General features: G+C 41.1%; 1 protein-coding gene and 1 long non-coding RNA gene across 3 annotated transcripts; one reads left to right on the plus strand and one right to left on the minus strand.

Annotated features, from left to right (window-relative positions):
• On the minus strand, positions 1-23,125 carry ZFX (zinc finger protein X-linked). Of its 2 annotated transcripts, XM_075774904.1 has the most exons (8): positions 22,824-23,125; positions 16,804-16,892; positions 15,775-16,341; positions 6,867-7,016; positions 6,538-6,681; positions 6,314-6,448; positions 3,629-3,769; positions 1-2,148 (listed from the first exon to the last, which is right to left on the minus strand). In XM_075774904.1, the coding sequence occupies exons 2-8, from the start codon at positions 16,862-16,864 to the stop codon at positions 962-964; spliced, it is 2,385 nt and encodes a 794-aa protein (XP_075631019.1). In that variant the 5' UTR covers positions 16,865-16,892; positions 22,824-23,125; the 3' UTR covers positions 1-961. The 2 variants fall into 2 exon arrangements, with proteins under 2 accessions (XP_075631019.1, XP_075631028.1); XM_075774913.1 differs by lacking the exons at positions 15,775-16,341; positions 16,804-16,892; positions 22,824-23,125 and adding an exon at positions 14,580-14,653.
• LOC142604970 (uncharacterized) lies at positions 23,032-26,438 on the plus strand. The gene is made up of 2 exons (XR_012838806.1): positions 23,032-23,148; positions 23,967-26,438. It is a non-coding gene; the product is annotated as an uncharacterized LOC142604970 (long non-coding RNA).
• Positions 26,439-26,506: the final 68 nt, after the last annotated feature.

Consider the following 26,506-nt stretch of genomic DNA (forward strand, 5'->3'; position numbering starts at 1 on the left):
TCTTGGTCTTAAATTTTATTTGAAAACAACTCTCAATAAAAATGTGACTCAAACCACAAACTGTTCTTTCAAAGAAATACTAATATACATAAAAGCATTGAGTTTGAGGTACGTTTACCGGCACGCACAGACAGTTGTGATCTATTAACTCTGCAAACGGAACAACAGTATTTTACGTTTCCAACATTAAGACAGCAGTAAATTGAAAAAAGAAAAAAAAAGAAAAACCCAACTCATTTTGTAACAGGCAAAACCTTTCAAAGACAAAGAAGCACAGCACAATAAACAGAATATTTGAGCATATTTTCAAATTCGCCGAAGGAAGACAACAAATGCCCCAAAGCACTTATTTTTAAAAATGTTTCTCTCTACAACCTGAATTAGAACGCAGAATAGTTTCCCACGATAACGTTAGATGTGTAACTGCTCAAACGGACAATAGTTAACCTGCCACAAAGTCTGTATATGCAAAACAAGACAGTCAGGAGGGCCCGAGTGACTTCATCTTCAACATCACAATTCCCCATCGCATACAAACCTCTGACAATTTTATCAAGAGAAATTTTCTATTTTTAAAATTCACGACAAAACTGCATTAACATGGACACTGTGAGTATCAACGAGGTCAGTAAGATAAATATACTTAAATAAACTATTACGGTTGAAAAATTCAGTAAGAGACGGGGTTTACTTTATTAAATGCAACTTTATTGTTGCCATCTTTTCTTCATTTATTAAACAAACTGAATAGAATTCAGAACACGCTATTGAACAAAAGGTATAAAAGTCAACTAGAAGCAATAATCCTATTTTTATACAGCAACAAATCAAATGCACAGTATTTTTTTTTTGTTGGTTTTTTTTGTGTGTGTGATAGCAGGTGATTGGCTTTAAAATAAGCTAACTGCCTGAAAGGCAAAATTCCTTTACAATTCCAGCCGTTAAGTCTGTGAAAGAGACTTTAAGGCAGCCCAACATCTTTATGATGCCGCATAATGTGCTGGTTCTTCTCTGAAGGCCTTCGGAAACCTTTCTTGCAATACTCACAACGGTGAGGGTAGTCTTTTGTGTGAATGGAAATAACATGCCGTTTGAAGCCTGAGGCGTCTGTAGTGCTATACTCACAGTACTCACATTGATACACTTTCCTGCCACTGTGTGTTTTCATGTGTTTTTTCAGCTCATTTTGTTGCCTAAAGCCCTTTCTACATCTCTTGCACCTGAACGGAAGATCCTTTGTGTGAACTGAGAGTATGTGGCGACTCAGAATGAACGGATCTGCGATCTTAAAGTCACAATGTCTGCATTGGTGCAACTTTTTACCCTTGTGAGCCGCCACGTGTTTTTTCAGTTCCGAAGGCCTATGAAAGCCTTTATCACACATATCACACTTATGAGGATAGTCTTTCGTGTGGACTGAAATTATGTGTCGTTTCAGATCACTCGAGTTTGAGCTCTTATGGTCACAATGCAAACACTGATGTGTTTTACTTTCTTGATGCATAAGCGTATGCTGCTGTAGCTCTTTGGTATCTGAAAAAGTCTGGAAACAAATATCGCACTTGAGTGGCGTTTCCTTACTGTGTTTAGTCTTTACGTGAGTTTTCAAGTTAGAAGAGTCGGCTGAGCGGTATTCGCAATATTGGCACTGGTACGGTTTTTCACCAGTGTGGATTCGCATGTGCTTCTTGAGCTCTGACGGATGGCGAAATCCTTTGCCACACTCCACGCAAATATGGGGAAAGTTCTTGCTGTGGACAGCTAAAAGGTGGTGACTGAGCAATCCTTGTTCTGCTGTCTCATAATCGCAGAATTTGCACTTGTGCATTTTATTAACTCCTTTGTCCCTGTGCACCATCTTGTGAGTGAATAAAGTTCCTGCGTGGGAGAAGCTTTTCCCACACTCATCGCACTCAATAAGCTTTTCTGTTTTGTTGGTCAGCTTATGACTCTCCAAGTGGTTATGTAAACTTATTTTTTTATTCGTAGTGTAATCACAGTCCGTGCATCTGTATTTCTTCTTGGTAAGAAGGTGCTCTGGGTGGTTCTTCATGTGTCTTTTCAAGAAACCTCTAGATTTAAATTTCTTTCCACAAATCATGCAGGGGTAGACTGTCAATGGATGACCATCGGGGCCAATGATTATTGCTGAAAAAACAACAAAAACCCCTTCATCAGTATTATACAACAATATTAGACTTCAATAAATGTCATATTTCAACCTTAACAGTGAGCTGAATTGTTAAGTAAGCTCAGAGTCAGATACATACACTATACTATATAATAAACAAGCTTGTAACTGTGTTAGGCAGAAGAAATTGGGGGAATTACTATTTTCACTCATTTTTATTATCAGGAGAAAGGAAATACTGTTTTTTGATGGAGACAACCAAAGCATAACCCAACTGTTCTTCACCTCAAATAATTCTACTTCGAAGAATTCTGACCCAGTTCACACATTAAACACATGCAGAAACCGACGCTGGTGCAAAGAACAGCAGCCAACGTATTAAACCAAGTCTTACAGAGTGAGCATGGCACACGGTCTTCGACTTTCCACGAATCTGTGGATAAAGTTTAATCTGGCAGTTTAATCACCTACTGCTGACTACAATTCGCGTGTCCCCAAACTAACACCTCCTTCTTGTGCCATCTGTCACAATCACAGTCTGAGGAGGTATCAGGCAGGAATCAACAAGAACACATTTCACATACTGACACCTCAAAGCTTTGGAGCTTATTTGCACTCATCCATCAGCCTGATTTGTTTACCCTGAATTTGTCTAGGCATGCTAAAAAGCTCTCTTTTCTAAAAATGTTTTGGAAGGAGAACTGACTAGGTAGCTGGAAACAAAAAAAGCAAACTTTAAGATGAAAACTTGCCTGGTTTACTAATTCAGTGCTAGACAAAACAGAACTCCTACAGTTAAGTCACAATTTGGGAAGAAACTTTGAGTATCATTTAAGGCAAGGCTACTGAAGAGAAGAGTCGTGTGGGTTTTCAACTTTATCAGACCAAATAAATCGTTCAGACCATAACACGGTACCAGCAGAAACCAAATCATGCCAAAACAGCGCATCTGTTCTTACAGATGCAAGTAAGAACATTGGTGTGAACATCAATGTTGTGTTTATCTCACAACTAAAACAGAAAAGACTACAGAAGTTACATTACCAACTGCAACATATAATGTTCAGATTTTCTGCTTACTTATTGAGTTGATATAATGAAATGTATTGTTCTATGTATTTTCAATAAAGACAAAAAAGGTTTTTAAAAAGTACTATTACAGAACACTGTTTATCTAACATCACCTTTAAAAAAGTTAAAAACATTAAAATTGGTGTGGCAAGTTAAGTAGATAACCTTTTGCTATGATACTGGGGGTTTTTTTACATCAGAGATGGTTTCCTTTAAAACACCCCCCCAAAATCCAAACCAATGACGTGTTTAAAAACTTTAAAATAAAATATGCATTCATTTATGATGTAGAAGTGGTGTTAACAAAACAATTCCCAAAAGACTCACTGTTTTTTACAAGACATTGCACACCCTACCAGCAAAGTACATCTGTTAACGGATAAGCGCCTACAGGAATGAGAGTACGGCCAGCAACCAGATACTCACCTGTTTGATACTGCCTAGACTCAGGTCTCCTTTTTTTCTTTGGTTTTTGCTTAGCCAGTCTCCCAAGTCCAGCTGACTCATCTATGTGCAAAAGAGCACTTGCAGTGCCATTCCGACTTTCAATGCCATCGTTATTATTACCTAACAAGACAAGTTAAAAAGTTACCTACCGTCATCACTCTACAGATTATTCGAGCAACATACTCTACAATAATAAAAAAAAGGGATTATAAACTGTTATCTGGACATTTAATCAAACCACGATGAGCTGCAAAACTTCTCTGTAACTTACGAATTCTGTTTGATATTATGAACCTGGAGCATTGGCCCTGTTAAACTGATTTTACAGGACTACACAATTTACAGGAACTAATGGTTTTACATTCCACAAAGAGCTCTCCTTTAAATGCAGTATTTTTTTTTGCATTTTTTTGATTGCTAATTATGCCCAAAATGTTTAACATCAGTAAACAATAGCATGTCACAATATTTACTGTGCCCGATTTTCTTCACAGTCCTGAAATATATGTGTGAGCTCCCATTCACTTCTGGACATCTGAATTCACCTGACTGAAGTTTCTCACACACCAAGTTTCAGAACTGGAACTGCGACCAAAGAATCATTCTGAACAGCCCATAAACTTTCACACAAAATACACTATTTACTATTTGCACACCTGATGCTTTAACACTTACAAATTCTTTTTACTGGGAACAGAAAGCATGCTCAATATTGTGTAACAGAAAGAGGCAAACAATCTTTGCCTTACAGAGCTTTGTGTTTAATACACAAATGGTATCACTGGATGTAAACCAATGAAAACTACAAGTAAATATATCTATATATTCAGGGAGGTATTTACTGGCAATCAGTTTACCATTGGTTAATTTGGTTTAACATTGGTAATTTAAGGGCATAACTAAATTTTAATAACGAATATTGTGGTTAAGTATTTACTTGAATCAGTAGAAGGCAACAGTTCCTAGAGAAAGCAGAGCACACAAATAAGACAGGAAGATTGAAGTGGAAGAAAGTGCAAGTTGCTCAATAGCTGTTCCCTTTGTAGAGTGCCGAGAATGAATATTCATGATTAATGTAAGAAGACTCAGAGCCAGGAAAGGCATATGCAGAGCCTAAAGAGTCTGATCTATATGCTAGCTCAAGTGTTGAGCAGCAAATGTGGCAAGTTGCAAAAGCTGAAAACACAAAGCCTTTTCACATCTTACATGTACAAAGTACACTTTGTAACAGGTGCATGAAGAGTCCTTCTAGAATGTAATGCAAAACAGGCCCCAAGCCTTTTTCTAATACTAGAATAAAATTGCAAAAACTTTCTGGAACATAAAGCACGGTGGGACCGGGTTTTGCTACAATACAGCAACAAAACAAATTTAACATTTTAAGATGCCATTGTTATCAGCTCTTAAACGTTCCTTAAGTGGAGAAGAGTTCTGAGAAGTGCAGATGACAAACCTCTACCATTTTCATGCCTTTATGCTTCATTATTTCTTCCCTTCCCCGCCACCTCTCACCTTGCATATTAGGTTCCTTACTGCTGACAATGCAATGACTCCACTGTTTCCCACATTCTTAAATCCTCCCTTCAATTCCATCTCTCTGTTCTTAATGCACTCTGCTCAATTTTCTCCTCCAAAATCACTGAATATTCAGTCTACAACTGTTGTTTTGAGTTCACTTAAATTCATTTTTAATTCCCACTCAACCTGGCTTCTGTACTTTCATTGCCACTGAAACTGTGCTCACCAGTATATGGCCAAAGATACGGCTCTGGGTGCACTACCATCCATCTCTTAAGCAATTTTTAACACACGCTGCTACCCGAAATCTTGCCCTCCCTTGACTTACATTCATGATTCCAGTCCCCATGGCATTCTCAGTATCTCCCTGCCATTTGTTTGCTGGCACTATCACCACAGTCCACACCATGCAGACATATAACCTAAGTTTTGTCCTCTACTCCATTATTTCTTCTGCTCCGTTTACTCAAAGTTTGTTTAGAGGGAGAACGGAGCAATACGGAACATTTTTAAGACAAGATTTTGGTCTATCAGCTTACTAAGTTTTGGAAATCAGTTTGTGCACTAGTTGATGCTCAGATACTAACATTCAAGGATTCCATTCTGCATGCTGGAAGTATTCTCAGGGTTCTGCTACAATTTTAAGATGTCTCCCTCCAGCTTTTTTTTCATTTATCAATTAATTATTTCCATTAGTGAAATCATGTATTTATATGTTCCTTCTAGAAAGCATTTAAATCAAGCTAGAGGTCAGCGTTGGATTCTACTGTTACACTGAATCTTATATATTCCCATCTGCTTTTTTTTCCCCCCAAAATAAAAATACTCAGTTCTATTCCCAAGCCATCTCTTACTGTGTCCTAAAACTGTGAAGGACAGATGTACACGAGATGCAATTTTTCAGCTGAAAGCCCTTCTACATCATGAGAGTATGAAGGAAAATGCCTGTTAAAATAGGAATAAGAAGCAGCCTGCCTTACAGCTTCTCTCTTCTCTTTTTAAGGCTCATTATGCCAAGACATCATTCTTACACTAAAACTAAAAACAAACACAAAAGCACAAATACTCCACTACCTTCCAAAATACAATCCCCAACATTTTGCTATAGACAGTGTCACCAGGAAGAATTATTTGAGTATTACCTACCATAAGCTGCTGCCCAAGCTATGGGCATGAAAGTTTTAATTTCAGTGTCATCAATTTGCTGTTCATGGGCCACTGCTGCATCCTCCTCTCCTACAATCACTTCCATATAAACCTCATCAGCTATTTCTGCAACATCTAAGAGAAAAAGTCAAGAAAAAATTAATAGGAACACTGCACTGTTGAAAGTGAAAATCCCTGTTCCCAAATGAAAGCCACCTACTTACTTAAGTCTTCATCTTCATGCTGAGAGTCATTTACAGTCATGTAAACCATTTTCTCCCTTGGAATACGAATACTGCTATTTTGATCAAGTAATCCAACTGCGTGGTCATTCTCTGGCTCGCTCTCCACAATGTCTACTGTGCCCCCTGATTAAGAAGACCAGAGCAAAATATTTTAAATGCGCTTTGTTCAAATTCTATGCTAAACCACAGAAAACTGAAAGTTTGTAGCTCTTTCAACATTTAGACCCACAGCTCTTTACAGATGACTGTACAGATGACCGCAGTCTCTAATTACGCAAAATTTCAGATGTCAGGTTGGAATATTTTACCTAAATCATCTTCTCCAGGATCTGCTTTGAATATATACACCTTGATGACTTCTGGACAAATGCCATCCACTTTACAAGAGCCACTTTCTGACTCTGCTTCCATGGTAATTTCAGCAGAACCTTCGTGTTCTATCTTACCAGCATCATCCACTACAAAAACAAGTTAATACAATTATCCAGTCATATACAGACAGACATGTATGAAAGTCTTTTATTACTTTATTACTCAAATTTGGAAGCAGTTTAAGATTACATTGTGATAAAGAACCTACCCATAAATATTTTTTTCATATCCTTGAAAACACCGACAATGAACACAGAAATAAATTCAAGCCATATCTTCTAGTTAAGGGGGAACTGCAGGAGTGCTGCAGTGATGTGACTAGAAGCATGAGCACCACAGCAAGCAATACTAATAGTGAAATAATAATCTGCAGTAAGATGGTGGTAGGAAGAAACTGCATGTTAGTACTTACTCTGTGGCATAATTTCATTTATTCTGACTGCTTTCTCCTTCACAACTAATAAGCTATTAAGTGTTTTTTTCAAAAGCATTATCTGTTGCTCAACCATGCACGCGGTACTATTTCTGCCAGTCAGACCTGGTTCCTTGCAAAACGGTGTTATTGGTGCTTGTTCAACTGACAAAAGAGAAAACCTACAGGAAGAAACCCCTCCACTTTTCTCATCCACTCAACAGCTGAGGGATTGAGCACAGGCTCAAAACTCTGCCCTGATGCTACAGCAGTGGTGAACCTATTCAACCTATTCAATGGATTGTTCATGGTGCCCTTACTGAAAGGGACTTGCACTGGATTTTATGCTGCAGCCCAATACCCTTACTATCATCTCAGATTTTGCTCTCTTCCTTTCAGAAGTGCACTGACACCACACTTCAGTTTGAATTGCCATAACTTGCCTAGGCCTCCCACATAAACATGGCTAACAGCCAGCTTTATGAGGAACATATTTCTGATTCTTAAGACATGCTCTACATTGGCATGCTCGCACACACACCATCTTACTTTACCAAGCGTGGGTTTTCAAGAAAAAAATGTTAAATATGCATTTAGAAAAATGAGATCCAGCATCTCAAGACCTTCAGAGAATCTCTCAATTTCAGAAGCCCCAGAAGTTTCTCGAGTGTGGAGATTATTTAAGAATTCTTAACATGATGGCATACTTTTTTAATTTGTGACTTTATTGTTCATAAAGTCACTTTTGGAGGCTGACATGGATACCTTCAATTCACAACACCAAGACATGAAATTTATACTACAGGAAGTGTAAGAACTGTCCCATAAATGCTGTAGAATTTTTACTACCACGCCTAGCACATACAAAATACTTAATAAAGTATGGTCACTTTACCAGCACTCATTAAACTACCCTCATAACTAAATCATAGCTTTACTACTCAGTAACTACAACTCTTCCATTTACTTTAAGATGTACTTTTTAAAAAAAGTTCAAAACATTGTATTATTTTCCTGCCATGAAGTCAATAAATTAGCCTTTAAATTAGATAAACTAGCACATGTTGTGTCTCACGTATCAAACACAACTGTATTTAAGTACAATTTCTCAATGAGGCTTCACTATTCACAAAGAAATATGAATAACATTAAATTATGAAGTACTAAAGTAAACTAGTCTATGTTTCTCCTCACCAAAAGAGCAGCAGAAAAAAAAAATTTAAATACTCTTATGCCAAATTCATGATCAATGGCCACTGTACAGAATGTTTCAAGCAGTACGATGTTTAAAAAATGATTGTGCGTCATGGGACAACATAACATCTTGTAGCTGAAACCCCAAAGTATTTCAAAAGTAAAAACCTTCAGATGTTCTTTTGAATCATATTAACAACATAGCTCCACAGTACGTATATTCAGTTATTGAGCAGACTTTCATAAATTCTTTGGCATACACATGAAATACCAAACATCACTGGAACTCTGACAAAAGGAAAACTTGCTTTTGTTCCTACACTCGATTTATAGTGTTGTTCTCTTTTAACTTGGCTGTTTCCAGCGTCACGCACGTGTACTTGGAAGGCTGTCAAATCAGTGCAGACTGATTTTACACCACTGAAGCCAAAGGGGAAGTCTGCCACCAAGCTCAACTGATGCTGGAACATACTCAAGGAAGGAAAATGATGGCTGAAGCAATCAGAGAGAAAACAAATCTATGTACACCATGTGAAACAGACTGGTTTCTTTTAACCAAAACAGTGTTTTTTACTTCCATACATACATGGAAGTATCCATTGATAACATTTACACAACAGAAGAATTCTAAATCTTAAAAATATGCTCCATTTACTCTTCAAAATAAATTCTCCAAGGTTCAAAGTCATCTTTTAAACAACATGAAAAAAAATAATCGTTACACAATTTAGAGTTTGTTTATCCCTGATTTTCCTCCACATTCAACAGTGTTTTATAAATGTAACACCTGGTTTAAATATTTTTAACAGTGCCATTAAAATGTAAGGTAATTGATGTGTAGGAATATTAGACCAACTTTTCTCATCCAAAAGGTAAAAAAATCACTCCTGACAGGTGGTAATACTTGAAAAACTAAAGTCCCTGAAGGGCTTGAAAAGTAACAGCATTTGCAGTATAGTAGCATACAGATAACAGGAAGAAAAGTAGGGTGGAAAGGAAAAGGTAGAAAAAAAGATAAAAATCAGAAGAAGAGACAAACAAGATGAAAGAGAATGGGTATCTATCACACACTGTATCATTTCCATGGTATTTTGTCCCATGGCTACATAAGCATTTATCTATACTGACTCACTGATGCTCTGGCAGCATTTATGAAATTTGATTTCTATTTAACACTTTCCCTACGTTTCTGCATTCTCCTCATACCTCAGTCTCACAATCAGAGAAAATGATATTCACAAATACTTCACTGATCAATGTTTGAAGTTGGAACTCTGATGACGTTTGAATTTTTCATTCGAATTCACAGCCCATCAAGGGATCCCACAAATACCATGCATGACTGATCTTCTCTCACATTGTTCCTCTTTGAAATTGCAAAAAAAAACCCCAAAACAAAACCACCACCCAAAAAACAACCCCCAAAGTACTTAAAAGTATTAATTAAGCTTGTAAGAGACCGCTTCCTTTCAAGTAGAGATGCTGGGCAGTTACTAACCACAAGTCACATGCTAGAAAAAAGTTCAGACTAGCATTATTCCCAATGCTATCATACCTTGTGCCTCCATTTAATGTAAATTGCAAGAATGCATTCTATGGCTTGCTTGCCGTCATTCTTTACAGACTTCACTGATGAGAGGAGCCTGACCTTTGCATACTATGAGCTGTAAGAAACAGCTAAAAAAAGGATGCATTTCTCCAATGTTGCAATAATTGCTTCCATATAAAGATAATGCTTGATTTTTTATTAAAGTACAAACAGATGAGAAAGGTGTCACAAAATATGAAAGACGTAGCATATTTAAAGCCTGTCTAGTTGCCATTTACATTACAAGGAAATCAACAAAAAGAGACCAACAGATAAAAAAAGGAATAAAGAGTAAACCAAAGAAATAAAAGATGCAGGCAACATTAACAACAGATCGTTTAATGTGTTCTATCATGATGGCAGCATTTGTCTCCTAAAAACGTTACATCTAATAAAAAAAACCCCATATAATGTCATAAACTGTAATATCCAACCAATAATTATCTCCTGTATCTTTACTCTCCCATTAAAACATCTCCAATGGCATTTCTGGGACAGAAACAAGCTCCTGTGCATTGATAATAAAAACAGTATTTAAAACCCAGCTGAGGCCAGTTTCCCCATAAAGGAGCATAAATGCCAGCCCCAGATCCTGCATTTGCTTAAATGGTACATCTTTTGTTTAACCATGACATGTACAGTTTACCGAATAAATTGTTTTTAGGTTTTTATATCCAATATTTAATGGATCAGCAGATACAGACTTTGTAGCCTTGCAGTCTTTTACTCCTAACTAGAAAAATGCAAATATCTGTAACTGTCTTTATTTTTGTAATGGTTTCCATAAGCTTTTACATTTATTCTTTCCTACTATTTCTCCTTTATGTGGCATTAAATGAGGAAGATAAAAGGATTGCAAAAGACAAAATTCACTTAGGCACTAAGAAACCTTCCATCTTGTTCAAGTATTTTAGCTCACTGCTAAATACACACTGAAAGAATTCTTACAAACACTCTAAGAAAAAGTTTGTCTCTACACCAGTTTAACAGATCTTAAAATCTGTCTATGGAGCAATTAGACAAGAATCATCTATTTTGTCAGCCTTTATGTTCCCAAATGATTCTCTTCGTTGCTAAAAAAATGTGTATCATGGGTACATGTCTGCTTACAAAATAAACAACCCTATTTAATCATTCCTAATGAAAAAGGCCACTAGTAACTATTCTGTTTTCTCTAAAATAGATTAAAAGCATGCTGTTCCCCAGACAGACTTTGTTATCTGTGATAGAAACATTTCACTTGTACTTCGCTTGATAGCAGAGAATTCCTAGTCCACCGAATAAGTTATTTTTACTGTCTAGTTATTTCTTAAATGGCAAAGCAGGTTTCTTAACCTGTTGAGAAAATAGAAATCTGTTCTATTTTGACTGTAAAGCCACTGCCATCACGCACGAGCAAGAGTATATCCTATGTATCTGAAGCTCCCCTCAGGGCGGCAGTCTGGCAGAGAACTTCCTGAGCTCCAAATGGATGTCTAACACTTCTGGTCCTGCTCTCCCCAGCACACAAATCAGACTAAGCTCTGAGGCATCCCTCAGCTCAAGGCAACCCTTATCTCCCTCACCTCTGATGGTGACCTCCTGAGCAGCCTTGGCTGCAACAGCTGTTGGTGCCATTCCAGTGGTCAGGCAGAGGCACTGCAGCAAGTTCTACCTCACAAAGAAATATGCGATTTCCTGCATATTTGAACCTCCAGGGAAAAAGAGGGAGGTATTTATTTATGCTAAAAAAGCAGATAAAAGCATTTTGTTTTCTTAACTAGAAGTCTACTGGATGAACCAATGAAGGCATGAACTTTATAGCTTTGTTGATCAGATCCATTGCATTCAACTAAAACATCCAACAAGGATGAGAAAAGATAGGTTTCACCTAGACCTATGGGAAGATGCAATCATTATTCTCTCTGAGTACCCGGGGTTCTGACTCCTGTAATGAAAAGTGTTAATTCAGATAAACAAAACAAACACGTCTAACTCAGAGCAAAAGTAAGAATATGGATGGACATAGCATGGCCCCTGTATTTGCAAACATCATTTAACTTCCTAAAACTGCAGCTTAAACTTTGTAAGGCTACCCTTCCCTCTCTCCAGACTCCCCTCACCAAACCTCCTTTGTGCCTTTAACTGCAATTGAATATGATTATAGCAGAATACAACTTCTTGTCTCATGCAACGAGTTCATGCGAGAGGATGCGTCTTTCTCCACCAAACTGGATAAACTCAGACAAGCAAAAATCTTAATTTCCATCTCATGGCCAGTGCAAGGCACTACTTTCTTTGGCTAGTACATGCTGGGGTGGGGGGTTGTTTTGACAAACACTAGCTAGTATCACTATTACTGTTTCACTTACGGACTAAAGATTTTCCCAGCCTTAAAATTTGCTACCAAATAAGTAGTACCAGTGTGAGCCAAAACACAATTTATCCTTTCCTGACCAAACTCATGAGCTGGCTTCTTATAGCATACATGAAAGAAAACCCGATTTATCCAACCTCCCTGAGTTCTTTTCAAGCTACTAACTAGTAGCAGTTTGCATTCTTTGTTGAATGAGTATCTGATTCTGCTCTGCCATAAATGCCCCAAACTGACCACGGACCAAAAAGGAAGCCTGAGGACAAAGACAAAGCATCCAAGAAAAATGATGAGTACATCAGAAGGTAAGTGATAAGCTGTGCCAAGAAACATTATCTTGGAAATTAAAAAAACAAAGGCATATCAATGCAGAAGCTAACTTAAATCTATATAGGAAAAGAAATATTAAAATACTGAGTTTATTGAAGCAAAGTCACAGAATGAAACCCACAGGGACTGTACTCTTTGAGAAGACAACCAGTCTGAAACCAAGAAAGAAGGTAGAAATACAACATTTAAAGAAGTACACATAGATTAGTAATTTCAAACCAGGTATTTTCAGGATAAAACTAAGAAAATTATCTTATTTTAAGAAAATCTATGTAGACTCAGTTCGTTACAAACAAACGCAGAAACCCTTAAAAAGAGAGCCACAAGACAGGAAGAAGATAGCAAAAAGATTTTGCCAGTAACTTCCACTGAAGAAAACAGACTGAAAAACCTATGACAGAAAGAACACAAAATGTCATCCCCTGCTTTGCAAGTGACTAGATAAAAGAAGACCAGCAAAAGCATCCTGAAGAACACAGTCTAGCTCCCAGATCTGGGAAGCAGCTACATTTGGCTACTGTAATGGCAGACAAAATTATATTCCAACATCTGCCCCTGCAGTTCAGGGAGGTTTGCCAGAATCCAGCAGAAATTTACAGGTTAGGATGAAAAATCAAAAACTAGGCTGATGTTACTACCTTTTAAAAACCACCCAACGCTAAGTGCAACTGAAGAATGGAGACAGTCAACAGATCAATAAACACATACACTGTTGATGCAAAAAAAAAAATATATGGAAATTAATTCAATTAATGTTTTCCATACAATGAAGAGACTATTTGGCAAGATAGTCTTTACTTGACAGAAAAGAACTAGACTCTGACTTCACAACCAGAAGAACTTGTTATGCAGGCTTTAAACACAGTAGGTGGTAATAGGGAACTTCCCTTTAAAATGAACTGTAGAACATACTTAACACTTTAACAACAAATAGAAAGAATGTATGTTTTGTAGCGTAATGATTGTTTTAAATGCTGGCTTACTTAAGGTTCTGAATCTAAACAAAATGTACTGCAAGACTATCAAAAGGTGTTTAATACTAAATAAAGTACGAAACTGCAGAGATACATGACTGAAAACAGAGAACACCCTGGCACAACCAACCAATTACACTCCTGTGTTTTCTGCCAGTTACCACCTGTTGAGGACTGGTACGTCTGAGAAGACTTCCCAGCCGGGTGGGTATTTTAGGGATCATGCAGTATGACATCTACCAAGATGTTCTCATTCAGCCACTGACAATGGTTGAATGGGACACGTATTTACCCACCCCTCTCACTTGAATTTACACAGACACAGTTTGCAAAGCGTTCCTATAACAACAGCCCCAGAGGCCTCGCTCTGCTGCCCCGTGCTGCAGGATGACAACCTGCAGGGGAAGGGTGAGCAGAGAGACAGGAGCAACAGCATTTTAAAGAGCTACATTCAGGGATAAGAAACAGGTAAGGATCACCACCAGAGTCGTTATGTAGTCAGGCCTCAATTATCCATAGGTGGATTATCTACTTTGTTGCCTAACTATGTTGCAGATGCAGAAGCATTTGAGATGCTTTCATCTGATCTAACTTGGGTCCAGAATCAGAAAGTTTATCTGTACCACAATGTACAGAGTGCATTTATTAGTTTGGATCAGTACTATTTCAGAGAGCAGCATCCCTGATCTATTTCACCTCAGTATGATCTCGCAGCTTAATTTTATAATATTTTGTGTTATCCATATTTTGCATTATCCCATTTCATTGTTTTCCCAGATAATAGAGAATTAACTGTACCTCATATAAACTCAAAACATGGCTGCACAAGGTTACTCAAGGAACTCAAGAGATGATAAATTAAGAAATGCAGTGATCCTAGGTAAGGAGAAGCAACATTAAAATCCGTAAGTACAGAATATAAAATTAAAACAAGTTATTATACATTTCAAAAAAGTGTCCAAAGGAAAAAAAAAAAGGGGGGAAAAAAAAGAAAAGGAAAAAAGGTAACCGAAGCAGAGCATGAAGTATGCCTCATCAATGGAGTAATTTAATGCCAGACAAAATTGAAGTGCCTGAAATAGCAATTAAACAAACCAGCCTAACGAAGCTTTTCTATTTCTACAACAAACAAATGTTCAGCAGCGACACTCTGATGTTCCTAGGTGCTGCACTGAGAAAGCATTATTATAAGTAACACGCTTAAAAGTAAGCTCTAGTTCGTACAAATGGATATTCTCAGTAGAAAAAGGATTGATGATATGCTCTGGTTTTTCTCCACCCCCTACTTTAAGTCTTTTGAAATATGATTCAAATGGATTGTGCCACTGTTCCTAAGGGAGATTAAGATATTCACGGTTGCTTCTCAGCTATGAGCAGCAATAGCTACTCTTTTTGTTAGCAGCATACCTCCGTCCTTTGCTTAATCAAGAGAAGAAAACACATCCTAGCAACAAAGAAAATCGTATTGTTGCCTGTATCTAACTATAAATGGGGTGGAAGGGGCGGGGGCTTAGCAAAAAACCAAGACAAGGATAACAAATTGTCATTTGGACTTCCAAAAAACAGGGTTTTTTACTTTCCCTTTTCCGTGAAATAATTTCTTCTTGTTTTCTTAATGTCTTGGCAGTAATCTTAGTAACCTGCATATACATGCGTTTTCAAACAATGTCACATTTATTTTCTTTCAGTTCTTACTAAGTATATGGCATTTAGTTTACTGGAATTCTTACTCTTTCATTCATATGCTATAAAATGCTACAGAAATAATTTATAATCAGACATGCATTTGCCAGAATTTCTGTTAGCTTCACCAGAATTTTTAGCTGGTACATGTTCCTAAAAATACCCCCAATTGAGTACATTTGTGAGATCCGCATTTCATTAAATAATACAGGAATTCTGGTTTTGGTACTGTTGTAAGCCCTCCCTCAGGTATTTCAAGCACCACCCAGGCCCATATCAAGAATTTCCATGGCTATACTCAGACACTTACAGGAAATCATAAGGTAATCTTCACAGTTGCCCTTCTCATCTTGATGTTCCACAGGGATTCCATTGGCATCGATCACTGCCTCTGATGCACAGTCTGCCACCAAGACTTCTTCAGAAACAACATCTGTTCCCAGCGTATCAGTGACAATATCTGCTTCTTCAACATTGTCATGAACTACATGTTCTACATGTCCAACTTCAGGTACATGCATTGACTCACTTGTCAGTACATGTTCTGGTATAGACATTGCTTCTGCTGTTATGTCAGAAGCCAAAACATCATCTGGGACAGTGCAATGAGCCAAAGAAACCTCTTCGGCTACGTCTGTGTCCAGCACTTGTTCAGGAATAATAACAGTTTCAGATACATCTGGCTCCTCCATGATATCTGGGCACTGAACATCCTCGATAACAACATCCTCAATGACATCTTGGATTACTACAGAATCTGGATCATCAGGAACGAAATTATGCACGGTTATATCTGAGTCGACTACATCTGAAACAAATACTGTTTCCTGTACTTCCACAACAATCTGATCTCCATCCATATGTCCTGCATCAGCTCCTGAAAAACATAATTAAAATAGCAGTTAAATTGTAAAACTAACTCAGGTGAAGTGGTTAATAATTGAAATTACTTCTTTTTTACTTCAACTTTTACACTAAGCTGCAATTTAGTAACACAGGTATAATAGCCTCTGAGCAATTAAGATAGGGAGATATACGGGGAGCTGATAAAGCAAGTCCTCAGTAGGTAACTAACTTAACTAATATGAACAATATTTTCTCTCCTAGAAAAGGTTACCAGTTTTTAGACTCTCCCTCAATATCCAAGCAACCATTACTTGACAGAACAGCCACTCATTCATATTGCTCTGAGTAATAAAAACAACTGGAAATCAAAAGTGACTACTCTATACAAAAGCATTGATGCAGCATAGCACTTTTAAGCAAAGACAAAATAAACGACAGTCAATAGCAACTAATGTGAACACTCTACATATCTACATATTATCTCCTGACAGACCTGTTGGATCAAAAAATGCATTTGGCTCGTGTGGCTGCAATTCAAGCCCATCTTCATCCATGGCCTTTAACTCTCATCAGTCACAGACTCTGTAGAAGGTAAAGAAGAAATGTTATTTAATTTGTATTATGGTATGAAGGTTGCCTCTGCCTGTACACTGAAAAGCAGAAATTTTGGGCGCATGGAAGTTAACAGATAACGCCTCTAGACTTTAAGTTGGACTAGATTTCACTGAAGGTACTTCTGTCTGGGATTACAGAAATACTACTCTAGAACACAAAAACATGCAGGGTCTGAATAAAAGGACTGTGAGCTCCAACACTCCAGATCCAGTTCTCAAAACCCTACAGTTCCATAAACACAGAAGCAGCTGGTAAAGTGATATGAAAATATTATTCCTTGTAATCTTACAAAGAAAAAAAACTTACGACAAAGCCAAGACAAGTTCACACTCAAGTCTTTTTTGGGTGGTGGGAAATACAGCATTGCCACATCAATAACGCTCAATAAGGTAAATTAAAGGTAGACAGCTAATAATCCAAAATGCACACAGCTTTTGATGTCCTCTGTGTTCATACTTGGGCAGTCAGGAGGAAGGTATTCCTATGTCACTTCAGGAAATCATCAACGTAAATTGCTTCTAGAACATAACACCATATGTTTTCAAACCCCAGATGCATGAGTATTTTCAAAAACTCCACCCCAAGACAAAGTACCTATTTGCTTTTGTATTAAAAAATATCACAAGTTCTCAAAAACTACCAAATGTTGTATTCTACCAAATTTCTTTGAACAGAATGTCAACATTTCTTCAATGCATAATAACAACTTAAGATTTCAATCTTCTTAACAAAAGAACCAAACAAGACCACCAAGTTAAAATATTTGCTAAAATCTGAAACTGCAATCTAAATTTTGCTGCTTACATATGTGCTTTATAGTTAGGATCAGGCAAACCTACTTGGGTAAAATGTGATCTAACATAAACTTGTACTGCTCCCTTGCATTTAATCCAACTAGTTTCCTAAACGCAGAACCAGCAAGAGGTAACAGAACGTTGTTACACGTTTCTGCTCATGTTTCTGTACAAGTGGAAGATGCGATTCTCCTTCCTCCAAACATTTTTTCACAGTGACAGGCAGAAATCTCCCCATTCCTGTGACACTTTCACAAAGGACCTAGAGAAAACATTTAAGATTCTGCCCAAGGTTTCCATAAGAATCATAACCTTTCCAAATTACATCAACTAACATTTACATTAATTAAGTCTTCATGGGGGAAACTGCTATACAAAAGTTAACAACTACTTCAAAACACAAACCTACAACTATGATGTGTAGCAAGTATTTTCTAGACTTCACCAATTTTCTAGCTAAACTTTTCTCAACTCTTCACAGCTAACCACCTAATTTACATATCAGAAAATTTATTTTTACAAGTTGAAGGAGAAATATAGCCAGAAATTGAGCTAGAGGAAAAGCAGCGGCAGTCTAATAATTTTCCAAGGGGTCCCACATTTGTGTGATGTTCAGTTGGAAGGTCCCTATATTTTAAAGACAGCTGCGCTAACAAAGCATTGTGGTGTCCAGCTGGTCATAAATCACCTCACAATTATTCTGACTGTCAAGCATTTATGTCAGAAGCACCCACTATTAACAGGAACAGCTCTTCACACAGATGCTTTTTTCAGAATCAAGAGCAGAAGAAAAGTGTTTCTCAGCCTCAGATACAAGACATAGCTTGACTGATGGCAATCAACTTCTGCCATGCCACAGAAACCAGAACAGAAAAACAAAGTTTCATACAGTCATTTAAGCAAGAATTATTCATACCCAAATTGGTTTACTTCCATCTATTCAGTATACACCTAGCCAGTCTATTACAAATGTCTTTCCTATTCATCTTGTCTGTGTTGTCTTCAGTTTAGTTTCTTCTGTTGCTTCTTCTCCAACTTCCTGTATGCCTGTACCTATATTATGTTCATTACCTCCTCACCCACTCATTTCATCTCTGCAGCTTCTAACTACAGCACACTCCCATCATTCACACCAAGCCATGCTACTCATCAATTTGTAGCAAAGATTGTATCAGCGACTCAGAGATTTGGGGGGGGGGGGAGGGGGGAGGGGATTAAGGGTTGACGGAAATAAATTGCCTCTATCCTTGGGCAACACACACCTAAGAAGCTAGCACTCGCTGTCCAGCTCTCTGGGAAAAGTCAAGCCACTGTTTCTGCCTGTGCTTTTGAGGACTGTATTATCATACCTATTAGCCTCTGATTGACTGGGACCCAACCAGCTTGAAGTGCCAGTTCACCACTAGCTACTGGAAGAATTGGCATTTGTTTTCTCTGCTTCCTGCTTTCATCACCCACCTAACCACCACTCCACCACAAATTCCTACTTATGATTCACCCATGTACTTTCTATATCCTCTCCCCAAATTTCTGTCTCTACGAGTGAGGCTCTCCACCATTGTCCATCTGTCTGTTCTCTTCACCACCGAGATACAGAGGCTGCCCCCACTACCTCCCAGCTTCCCAAAGGAGCCCACTGACACCATCTCTTCACTGATGCTCTCCGTGCTGCCCAGATTCCAGGCGACATGCTAAAACCAACGAATCTCTGTGGTCTTCATGACGGCGCAGTTTTATGAAGACGCTGCCACCAGCAGTGACAGCTCCGCAGACCTTCAACTGCACGGTCTTTTCAGCCACAGGGGTGTAATATGCTGCAAAGCGAAGGCTCAAGTTCTACACAAACTGAGCAAGTTTCCTGGGGACATGGGTTTTCAAAACTGAACCTAAGAAGGGACACGGATGTATGCTTTGGTACTTGTTCCAAAGAAGAAGAAAAAATACCCAATCCTTTCACTGTATGAGTTTCTTACTAAATAAGGTTTCTCACAACACGTTTTTGTACCCAGACCCAGCCAACAAATTTACGTACACAAATACCCGCTCCCGTGCGGGACTTTAAAAGTGCTCTGCTAGGGCACAGACCCCACCTCCACAGAAATTTTCTGCAGAAGAGTATGCAGGCATTTAAAACAGGATTTAATTAAATTGTCTAAAATTATAAAAGTGCCTAAATCAAAACCTGAAGCCCAAAAAGGCATCAAGGCATTTGTCCATGGATAGAAAAAAAAAACAAACCACCCCACACCCCAAAAATTTCCTGAAATCATCTCACATTTTGAGCATTCTAACCAGTAGATCAGAAAATATTGTGTTTCTTCCTGATTTGCTCTTCTGAGTAGCGGGCCAGCACAGGGGCCCAAGATTCAGCCAAAGTAAGATAAGTCACATGGTTCTGTACCAACCAGCAGCTCTGTGGTGAAGATATTGTGTGACATGAAAAATACCAGAGCTTCTTGTTGCGAGCACCACACCAAACACCTTCAAATTCCTTGGCAAGTGCCCTAAGCTCTGTGGTACCATAAGGCTAAGGAGCAATTCCAGCAGTTCATTTTCTGCAAGATTTCAAGGAGGGCAGAAAGTCTCCGTTCTTTCAAAATATTGCAGCCAACACTTACCTCAGGAGCAGATTCTGGCACTGAAGTAGACAGAATCAATTTTCAGTCCAGTTTGGGAACCCAAACTCTCAAAGAGAAGCAGGTGCCCAGCCGTTTCCCTACACTTGGTCCTTCACAACACCCAAATCTACATGGTTCTTTGTTCAAATTGGAAACTGCTCTTCTACCACTACAACAGAAAAAGCCTAGGCACTTAAAACCAGGGTTTATATTTCTAAAAGACCTAAGCATCTATACCTTTTACTTGGCTTGGGTCTATGTCAGCTTCACATGGATAGAGAATTAATACAACTCTGAAATACACCTAATTCTGTTTGTGAAGTTAGTTCTTACAAATTGATTTGTATCTATTTATTCAGAGACTTGGCTGGTTTTGGTTTTATGAAAGTCAAGGCGATATTTTCAAGTGAACGGACAGACAGAAATTATAGATTAATGGAAGAAATGGTATTAAGCTACTAGCAACAAAATAACCTCACAAAATAAAAATGGGTATTTTCCAAAAATCTCATCTTGAGTACAACCAGTCAAGAAAAGCAATGTAGACACTGCACTAGTCTTGCCACATTACAAATCCTTGACTCAATAGGCTTAGCAAGGTAATCAAAATGAAATAAAAATAAAGACAAGCTGCAACATTTTAAAGATAAAAGAACTTTAAAGTAGAGTTCCTTAGAAAAAAAGAGCTCTAATATGCCTCAGAAACCAACAAGTTTCTCTGCTCTCACCAAAAAAGGGGAAAATAGGAAAAAGAGAAAAAGCAGAAACCTCAGAAAAGTCATTCTTATGAAAAAGAAACACATAAGGTAGTCCTTTGCCTACTCCTAAAGAAAGAACAGTAAATCTGTTTATTTGGGGTCAGGGGCATAAACTAAACACCAACAGCAAAACTCTGACCCTTCCCAGAAAAAAACTCACAGCATAAACAGTAAAAATTCCCCACATCCAAGCCCCTGCTCCTACCCACGCTGAGATGACTTAGTGTACAACCATAACCAAGTTCCCATCGTGCCTTGCTACATCACATTAAAAACTGCAGCACGCCTTGCATGTCCCAATTGGGTTAGAGCCCCGAGCTACCCGAAGCTTCGCTGTGGTTATGAGACGACCACGGGTTCAGTCTACACTACTGCTGCAGTGTCACAACTCTCCCTACGTGACCCACTTATGGAGAATGCACTGTACACACATGCTCTCAATCACACACACATGAAAGGGTAAAAAAAAAAATACTCCTATAGCATCTAAATCCTATCTTAGAAATAACCCCCATGACTATTAGGTGAATAAACAGAAGAATAAAAACAATGTTACAAACGCGACAGTGTAATCATTTAGCTGTTTATTTCTTGATGCATCTCCCTCAGTTGTTGCAGGAGAAATCAGTACTGCTGTTTTGTCATTTTGTAAAAAATCTCAAATCTTTTTCTCTTTGTTGTAGTTCAGTGGCGTATTTGCAGAAATTGTTTTTAAAAAATGGGTTTTCTCCAGATTTCATAAGGATGTTGTGCGTCAGACACCACCTAAGCCAATTCTTAACGAAACCTAAATTGGGGAAATAACCAGTCCCGGGCGTCCCTTTGAAACTACTTTCCACTCAGCTGGGGGCCTCTGCAGGAGAGAGGATAGCCAGAGGGGAGGAGAAGCAGCCAGCACCAAGGGGGGGCCCAAGGGGGTTGGGGGGATGGGGTGGGGGGGGGGTGTGCGACTCCACACCCGGCTCCTCGCAGGGCGCCTCAGCGACGGAGGCCGAGGGCGAACCTCACACCGCTGCCCAGCCAGCACTGCCCAAACTGCCGCCTGGGAGAAAGGGAGAAGAGGAGATCGCGGGGCTGGCGCGCCGGGCACCGCGGCAGTGGGAGCACGGCTGGCAGCCTTGGCGCGGCCGTACAGGAAGCCGCCACGGGCCGGAAAGCGCCGAGATCCCCTGCGACTCGCTGGCTGGCAGGCGCCGAGGCAGGGAGGAGGGAGAGGCGGGGGAGAGGGGGGGGAGAAGCGGGGGTGGGGAGGCTACGGGCTCTCCCTCTCCGGAGCCTGCAGCCCGGCGCTGCGACGAGCGGGGCCAGGGGCTCCCCCCTCCGGCCCAGCCTGCGCGGAGGCACGGGCTATGGCGAGCGATTAATTCAAGATGGCGCCCGGCGCCCTCCGCCTTCCCCCCCCCCGCGCGCCGCCATTTTGTCTCCTCCTCCAGACACTCTCCGAACCCCCCTCGGCCGGGCCCGGGGCCTGGCACCAAGCTCTCCCGCCTCCCCCCGGGCCCGCAACCACCCCCCTTCGCTTCCACTCCCCTCACGCCGTCGCCCCCGCTGCCCAGGGCCGTGCTAGGCGCGTAGAACCCGCCGGCCCGGGCCTTGCGGCCCGCTCTTTTGCCGGAGCCCTGGCGCGGCCTAGCTGCGGCCTCCTCGGGGCCTGCGCTGCGGCCTGGTGCGGGCAGGGGAAGGCCCGAGCCGGGCCGGGCGGCGGGGCCCAGCCCCGGGGCTGCTTACCGTGCGGGTGGCGGGCGGCGGCGCTCGCCTCGGCGCGGCCTCTCTCAGCGCGACTGGGCCGAGCGCGGCGGCGGCGGCGGCGGCTGCGGCGGGGCGGGCGGGCGGGAGGGGAGGGAGGGGCCGAGCTCGGAGCTGAGTGGAAGCGGCCAAGCTCCCCGGGCCGGGCCCGCCGTCAGCACGTCACGTCACTGCCCGAGAGAGACCCAGGAAAAGGCGGAAGGGAGCGCACCGCCGCCGCTGCCCGCCGCCTCGGGCCAGCCGCCCGCCGGGGCCGGGGCCGCCGGGCAGGCCGGGGGCCGCGGCCGGGCGAGGCGAGCCGGCGCGGGTAGGGGGGGGTGGTGGTGGCGGCGGGCGGGGGGGGGGGGGGGGGGGGGAAGGCGCGGCGGCGCTCGGCTCCCTACGGCTCCTCCTGCCGCCGCAGCTCGGCCGCGAAGCGCCGCTCGGGGCTCGACGTGCGCCCCCGAAGCGAAGCGGCTGCCCCGGGGACCCCCCTCCCCTCCCGGCCCCTCCATGCTGGCGCCGCCCGGGCGAGCCTCCCCCGCCCTCCGCCTCCTGCTGCCGCCATCCCGCGGCGCCGGTCGCCAGGCCTGCGGACCAGGCCGGACCCGGCGCGGGGGGTGCGGACAGACGGGCTCCGTGCTCCCGTCGGCGTGTTTAACTCGCGTCTGCGCGCCGGGGGACGGGGGAGTGGAATTTTAGGGTGCGGAAACTCTGCGCTGGGACAGACGCCGGCCTTGGGCCGGGGCTGGCGTGGCCTTGGGTCACCCCGGCGCGGGGCGCGGCCACAAGTGGGAATTCCGGCGAGTAACGGCAACGCTGAAGCGGCGGGACTCGGTGTCGGGTCGGGGGGGGGGCGAAGTGGCAGGCGCAGCCGGAGCCCCAGCGTTCCACGTGGAAGGCGGCCCTTCCACGCGTGACAGGACGGCGCTCCCTGCGGCCGCTGGCACTGATGTAAGGGGCTGCCGCCGCGCCCGGCCCGCGCTGCCCCCCCGGGAACGGCAGTACATGGCGGGGGGACGGACACCCCTTTTGTCAGCGGTAGAAATTTTGAAATTCTGTGCTGTTGAAACCAATTGGCTAGGAGTCTTTTCTGGACCTTGTCCTGAAATTTCATCGGAATTTTTTTTTTTTTTTTTTTTAAAGGGAATTGCTGTCGATCCATGAAAGATACATCCTAAAGTTTTCAAGGCATCAGAAATTAGGTGCAATGAGTAACCTCATGGAGATGAGGTACATTCGATTTGGTTGGAGTTCTTGTGTAACTGTGAGGTCAGGGCTTGAGGAGGCTCCTTCATGTGCTGTTCTTACCGGTTAAGTAAACTGGAAGGAAATTGGCTGTTGCACTTATCAAATGATGCAGATATGACTTATCTGGCCATGAGCAGCATACACACACTGTTTATATTGCGAATGAGCCTTTGGGTTCAGCTTTGACTCAGCTTTAATTTTATGCACTAGTCTTTTCTATCTTTAATGCACAGGCTTAAAAAGTAATTTGGGTGATACTTGTAGTTTAGGTCAGTATAGCGTATGGTAAACATGTACGCTGCACCGTGCAAATTTTAACCATGATACTGAGAATGGAAGAGGAACTATAATACTTGAAAAGTGATTCCTTTTATTTATTGTAGTTAAACTTTTGTAGAGGCAGGCCAGACCTGTATTGCAGGAGAGGGTCCTAAAATATTTCCCTTTAAAAGAATTTCTGAGCTTGACTGTACATGTAATATTAATGTAAAATAGTCTTAAATAAATATGCTTATCAGGATGGAAGAGACCAAAGGAATGAGAGCGGAGAAAGATGATGGTGAATTCATAATGAACAGCAAGGTAGATCTAATATAGAAAAGTAAAAAATGGTCAAATTATTTGTTGGTTTTAATTATGCATTGATAAGGACCTTGGTTGGAACACATCTCTAATAAGCCTGTGTTATACAATGCTTTCATAGGAGCTAGGCCATTAAAATGATTAAGGGACTGGAGCATCTGGTATACGAGGAGAGGATGAGAGCTGAGACTGCTCAGCCCAGAGAGGAGAGGGCTCAGAGGGGATCTTACCCTTGTGTAAAAATACCCGATGAGGGCAAGTAAAGGCAGCATAGCCAGACTCTTCTCAGTGGTGTTCAGTGACAGGATGAGAGGCAATGGCACAAACTGGGAAATTCAATTTAAAAGTAAGAAAAAAATTTACTGTTTGTTCAAATAGGGGAAGTGGTTTCCCAGGGAGATTGTGGAGTCTCCATCTTTGGAGATACTCAAAACCCAACTGGACACAGCCCTGAGCAACCCGCTGTAGCTGACCATGCCCTGAGCAGGAGGCTTGGACTAGATGATCTGCAGAGGTACCTTCCAACTGAAACGATTCTATGATTTTTAAGCCAGTTTTTCCAACAAACATAAAGTGCATAGAAAATTATAGTGAACAGCAGGGTATCCTATATGGTCTTTGGTTCCAAGGACATTTTAATCAATCTGTCATTCACATAGGGAATGGAGGTCCAGAATACAGGGCCCCTCAAAGATTCAGGATATCCAAATGTCAGGTCATTGCAGGGTAAGACCTCAGAAAAGCTGTGATGCCATTGAAAGGCAAATGGCTAGATGTTTTGCGAAGACCTGCATCTTAACTTCTTGACTGGTTGGCCATTCACCCTGTCTGCATGTAACCATTCACCTTTATCCCCTTGTTCTTTACTGCTCAGGAGCCAGATAGCAGCAGCTTTTGAGTCATTAGAGAGACATTTTGCCCTGATGCAGCCATCACCTAAATGTTGTCCCCAGCCACTATTGGTTCCGCTAGAAGCACCCTGCTCTGATCAGGAACAGGGTAACTCCCATCGATGGAGCTGCCAGAAAGGAAGCCATGTTTACGGCTGATATTCACAGCCCGTTCTGCTCCCACAGCTAACGGAGGAGTCGGAGGGCAGAACGCACTTGAAAACTGCAGATAAAATAGGTATGCTTGCATCATAACAACATAGGTTAGCCTTTTTGCACAAATGTTTTTGTAACTTGCACTTTTTGGAGTGGAGTAGGCAAATGGTAAAAATACATTGTAACCAATAGGATTTCTAACCTTAATTAGTAATGAGGTTGGGTCAGATTTGATACACCAGAGACAGAATATAGCTTGTATGTAGAAGTTGATAGCTCAGTTGTTTGCAGTCCTGTGAACAGAACCCTTACTTTCCGACTGTCATTTTACCTGTGATCCAGTGTTTCTTTATGTTTTTCAATAGACCTTGTTTTAGCGTCACTCAGCAGTAGGTACCATGCTGTGTCTGACTTTGCCCTCACAAAAGCAAATGAAGCCGGTGGCTTTTGCTGAATCTCCTCTTAAAATTATAGTCATACTTAGCAGTATGACTAGCAGAGTTAGTTCTAAAGATACATGCTGGTAATTTCTTACTTGGGCACCTAATTATCACATTTGCTGTTATGATGTTATGATCAGGTTCCATCTAGGTAATCGTAAAAAGTTAGTGTGTCCTTCAGGTCATGAAAAACTGGTATGGCTGTAAGTCAGTATGGCTGATAATGTTTGCATCCATCTAATGAATAATTTATGTGTGAATAAATTCTAAAAATTAGTAAAGAGTTTTTTTCAGTCACAGTTCTTTCCTATTTATTTTGTGTCTTATTTAGTTCCCTTTCCAGGTACCGGCAACACGCTGAGCAGAC

The sequence above is a fragment of the Balearica regulorum genome, chromosome 1 (assembly GCF_011004875.1).
Source record: "Balearica regulorum gibbericeps isolate bBalReg1 chromosome 1, bBalReg1.pri, whole genome shotgun sequence".
In the NCBI taxonomy this organism is placed as follows: Eukaryota; Metazoa; Chordata; class Aves; order Gruiformes; family Gruidae; genus Balearica; species Balearica regulorum.

Excerpts from the sequence above, each read along its gene's own strand:
- ZFX (XM_075774904.1), bottom strand. The coding sequence starts at position 16,864 with ATGGATGAAGATGGGCTTGAATTGCAGCCACACGAGCCAAATGCATTT. Across the intron at positions 7,017-15,774 it reads AGATTACCTTATGATTTCCT|TGGATGATGCTGGTAAGATA; the intron begins GTAAGTGTCTGA and ends TTGTTTTTGTAG. Across the intron at positions 2,149-3,628 it reads GTCTAGGCAGTATCAAACAG|CAATAATCATTGGCCCCGAT; the intron begins GTGAGTATCTGG and ends TTGTTTTTTCAG.